Source organism: Cryptomeria japonica, chromosome 4 (assembly GCF_030272615.1).
Source record: "Cryptomeria japonica chromosome 4, Sugi_1.0, whole genome shotgun sequence".
In the NCBI taxonomy this organism is placed as follows: Eukaryota; Viridiplantae; Streptophyta; class Pinopsida; order Cupressales; family Cupressaceae; genus Cryptomeria; species Cryptomeria japonica.
Genome location: NC_081408.1, coordinates 339065453 through 339070388, shown reverse-complemented (window position 1 = coordinate 339070388; position 4936 = coordinate 339065453). Strand labels below are relative to the sequence as shown.

Genomic DNA, 4936 nt, shown 5'->3' with positions numbered 1-4936 from the left:
ATTTCTCTTGATTTTGTTTGATATATCTTTATGAAAGATTATATATATCTTTTCAATAAAATAAGTATTGAATTTCTTTCATGAAATATCTCAATGTATAGATTGACATAGATTTTTAGTTGTATGCGCCTTTTTCATGACATTGAATAGTTTTTATTGAGGAGTATATATTATTCAATATTTGAAAAGCTAAATTTCTATCATTATTAATTGAATACCATGATGTATTCAACAGTATTCAATGCCATTCAAGACATTAATACAATTGAAACTTAGGCACAAAAATTAATGTCTTATAAATCTAGTTAAAAGATTGATACGTAAAACTTAGAGAAGTTGGTAAATTGAAATGAACAAAATAATTGAAAAGTATTTAGTTGATAAATTGAAAAATAAAATAATTACAAATTGTTTCATAGTAGGTATAAGTAATTTCAAAGTAAATTATTTTTCTACCTCACAATATTATGATATCCACAACAATGTTGATTGCCCTTCAAGACATATGCAAAGTTGAAAGCTTAACACAAAATATTAATGCATTTCAAATTTTAAGAAAAAAATTGAACCACAATTTTATTTTTGCAATGACCATTTCCAAAATCAACCAATGAAAAAATACATAAATAACAATTTCAAAATTATTAAATAAGAGAGAATAATTAAAAATTATAGAATTATTGAACATTTTTTAAACTCTATAACGTGATTGACAAACCAATAAAAAATTGTATCTAACAAATGCATTAATATTAAATAAGAACTAATGATATTATATAGAACTATTATCCAGAAAAAAATGAAAAAAAAAGGTACCCAACAAATGCATTAATATTAGATAAAAACTAATAATATTATATAGAAGTATTATCCAATAAAATAATAGATTAATAATTAAACTATCATGAAATAAATTTGACAACCAAAAATATACATTACAAATTATAGTCAAGTTCTAGATATATTACACCTTTAGATTTTGTATAAGAAGAATACAAGTGGCTAATGTTGTTACTCCTACCAAGGTAAGCCGACCATATCATAGTTGAAGTGCTTTACTCATATTATACATAGCCTATAAACCACTCTTCTCTACAATTTGCTGTAATGCAGAGTAACCGTGGTTAAGAAAACGGTTATAGCGAACCGGGTTTAGTTAGGAGGGATTTAGGGCAACTGGCGATTACATTCAATTTTTAACAATTGTGCAGCCCTTTGTTATCTTCTCGGCATACGCTACAGAAGAACAACAAAATAAGTGCTAAATTTGCCTAAAATTTGGAAACCCTAATCGGTTGTTATTCGGTCTGTTTAGAATCATTGGGCTGGCGAACGAGTCGCGGGGAAGGGGAAATCTCAGAGTTTCTTCTACTTCTTCTTCGTCTTCTCTGGGCGTTGGGCGTGGGCGTGGGCGTGGGCGTGGGCGGGCAGCGCTTGCAAATATGTATTCTAGAGGGTAAGCTCGGGCTTCTTTCAATCTTTTGTTCTCTTTTTCTTTTTCAATCTTCGTTTTATAAAGAAATCGACTGCAAATCTCTTATATGTTAGATTGCCCTTCATTTCGTTGCTCGGATCTCATGGCCCTTTTTCTGGCTTGCTTAGGGATTGTAGCTCCTTTTAATCCTCATGCTAGTTTAGGGTTTCTAGGGTTTTGTTTTCACTTTCATCCTAGGGTTTATGCCGTCTTTCCTTGTTTTGATCCTTGTACTGTTGTAGGGGTTAGATGATGTTTCCTGCTGTTGAAATCTGGGTATTAATGGTATAAATCTAGCCTTAAATCTCGAGGTCTTTGTACGTTTTGGGCTAACATCGTAACTCATATCAGCTCTTCTTCTGGGTCTACAAGATCTAAATCCGTTGCTTTTCGTATGTTATCTTGCCAATATGCTCATTATGTATCTGAAATCATCCGGTCGTTACCTCGATTTTCGTATTCATTTTAACTGAGAACCGTAGGTGTTACCTGTTTGCTTTTGCTGGAAATTCGAAACCTCTGGCTATTGTGGTACTAGTGAATGAAATACTGAAGTGGGTGTTAAAATTTGTTTTAAAATGCGCTTGTCTTCCTGTTCCGCATCTGCTTATGCTTATTATTTTTGGGCTTTGTGGGTTTCATTTTTGTTATTTAGAAAGTATTTGAAGTTGGAAACTTAATGATATTTAAAGATATATAGATGGTGAATAGGGTAGAGATTGGTAGGGTGGGTTTGGGTTTGGTTATTGATGGGCTGAGTGTGGGGGGTTTTTGTATGTGTGGGATGTATATGTCTGAAGGGCCATGTTGGGAGGCGGGGGTATGTCCGACGGGTACGAGGTCAGCACAAAGAGACAACGGATGATAGATCCTGATCCATACTTCGCTGGGGGTCCTGGTGCATTTGGGCCTTACACTTACGGTACAGGAATGCCTTATCTTGGTCAGCCACGATCTTTTCCTGTGGTTCGTCTGCGAGGTCTTCCTTTCAATTGCAGTGAGAGTGATGTGTTCGAGTTCTTTGCCGGACTGGATGTTGTTGATGTATTGTTAGTGCACAAGCAGGGACGGTTCTCTGGTGAGGCATATGTCGTGTTGGGAGCTCCAATGCAAGTTGACTTTGCTCTTCAGAGGGATAGGCAGAATATGGGTAGGCGGTATGTTGAAGTTTTCCGATGCAAGAAGCAGGATTACTATAATGCCATTGCAAATGAAGTGAATGAACCCAAGGCGGATGATGCTGCTCCTCCTCCTCCCTCTAATTATTCAAAGGGATCAACAGACAAGGACCACATGGAACACAGTGGAATTTTGAAGCTCAGAGGACTTCCTTTTTCAGTAACAAAAAGGGACATCATTGACTTTTTTGGAGATTATGATCTTTCTGAATCAAATATCCATATAGTAACAAATTCAGATGGAAGGGCAACAGGTGAGGCATTTGTGGAATTTTCTAGCACTGATGATTCCAAAGCTGCCATGAGCAAAGATAAAATGACAATTGGCAGCAGGTATGTGGAGCTTTTCCCATCAACCCGTGAGGAAGCCAGTCGTGCGGCATCACGATCGAGGCATTAACTCGCCTCTTTTGCTAAGCTGTGTCCACTGTCAAAGGGACACCAATGATATTTTTAATCCTGTTTAGAAGTTACCTTTCTTTTTGCATAGATAGTTGAATATCCATCAATAGGTTTTGATATTCAAGATAGTCTCGAGGCAAGTAGCATTTCAAATTCAGACTTGAGGTACATATACTTCAGATATATTTTTATTCTGACATTTATATAGATGCATGCTTTTAATAGTCTGCTTAACTTTCTGTATTACAAAAACAATCGTGCTGTAATATGCGATTTGGGCTTTTTGCTTTTCTTATTTGTTGTGCATTTTCATGGGAACATAAATGTTAATTTTAACTGGCTCATTGAATTGGTTTTTGAGTTTTTTGGTCTTCTTTGTGCTTACCATTTAATATGCATTTTCACTGTGAAAATGAGTTACTAATTTCGAAATGGGATGTGACTGGCTTATAGACATTGACATTGACATTGAGTTTGTCACCGTCTTTGTGCCTACTATTTGCTGCACATTCCATCGTGAAAATTAATTATGAATTCAGAAATGGATGACTGGCTCGTAATTTAATGTTTAGTTAGTGTAGTTTCAGCCATCTTTCAGGTATTTATTGCTTCTATCTCTTGCTCGTTGACATGCTGAAAAGCACTGATCTGTTTTATATTGACTGGGAGTGGCTTTATTGAAATGGAGTTGTAATTAGTTTATTGATATTGGAGGAGTTGTAGCACTGATCTCTTTTATTTCATTTGCATTTAATGATGATGATTTACTTGATGTGCCCAGTTGATATACATGGATGTTCCAGTTTAAAGTAGCATTTGAGCTCTAATGGATATTTTTCATGTTAGTTTATAGCATTAGATAGAATGAGACAATCTTATGATAACACCTTTTCAGGTTCATTCTTATTTGCCATTATTTGTTAAATTTAATCTTCACTTACAGTAGATGAATTTCTGTTGTTTTAACTTAATCATTTGATCAAACGACTCAAAAGTTATGTCAGTTATACAATGTAATCTGAAAACATTTCAGATTCACTTTGATTGGTCAAAATCTTCACGTTAATTATAGAAGTTTGTGATCATATATTTGCCTGTTTTATGGCTTGGATTGATGATAATGTCAATTCCTAGAATCAAATTAGTTACTAACTTTCTAGGGTCTTTTTCTGTTCACTATTTTTGGAAGTTAAAATTTTAGCTATATATAGTTTTAAGCCCCTTGAAACTCTTAATATGTAAATAATGGTTTGTTGAGATTGATTTGTGGACTGTCTTAGTTACCGTTTTAAGAAGTATTCTAGTTGTGCGATATTTTTTACCTATCCATTTTGTAGTACAATGCGTTTTTTAGGGATTGTGGTGGCGTGAAAGGCGTTCTTCTAATTTGCATATTTATCTGGTTTTAAAGACTTGAGCTGTTTCAAGACAAATGTTATGTCAATTTGGTTGGTTATGTGAGATTTTGCAGTTTATTGTTGTCTTATTAGTGATTTGTTAAGATTTTCATAAAAATGTATGTAAGTGAAGGCATTCTATTGATTTGCATGGAAGGCTTCTAAGTGCGCCTTAACCCTCGAGTGGTAAATATCAAGTGGCACTTATTTGAACAATCGTGAGTAACATTGCAAAAGTAAACATGACGGGGGAAATTCACCGAGTAGGGTACCTACAAACATGGTACGTTGGGGTATCTCAGATGTTTAAGGGAACACAGAACCCCAACTACTCTAGCCAATGTTGTGTATGCTTCAACAATGTAACACAGTTTGTAGAGAAACATTTTTGCCACAAAAGTGTACCGATTAAATGATTTGTTTCTAACATATCTCTAGCAACTAGCAATCACCTTGAATGTTGATCTAGTGTGTAGGTATAATAA

The 4936-nt window shown here is 34.6% G+C and overlaps 1 protein-coding gene across 1 annotated transcript; it reads left to right on the top strand.

Annotated features, from left to right (window-relative positions):
- Positions 1-1104: 1104 nt before the first annotated feature.
- LOC131063602 (uncharacterized) lies at positions 1105-3349 on the top strand. The gene is made up of 2 exons (XM_057997477.2): positions 1105-1456; positions 2275-3349. Exons 1-2 carry the CDS (start codon positions 1443-1445, stop codon positions 3050-3052), a joined length of 792 nt encoding a protein of 263 aa, XP_057853460.2. The 5' UTR covers positions 1105-1442; the 3' UTR covers positions 3053-3349.
- The last annotated feature ends 1587 nt before the right edge of the window (positions 3350-4936 follow it).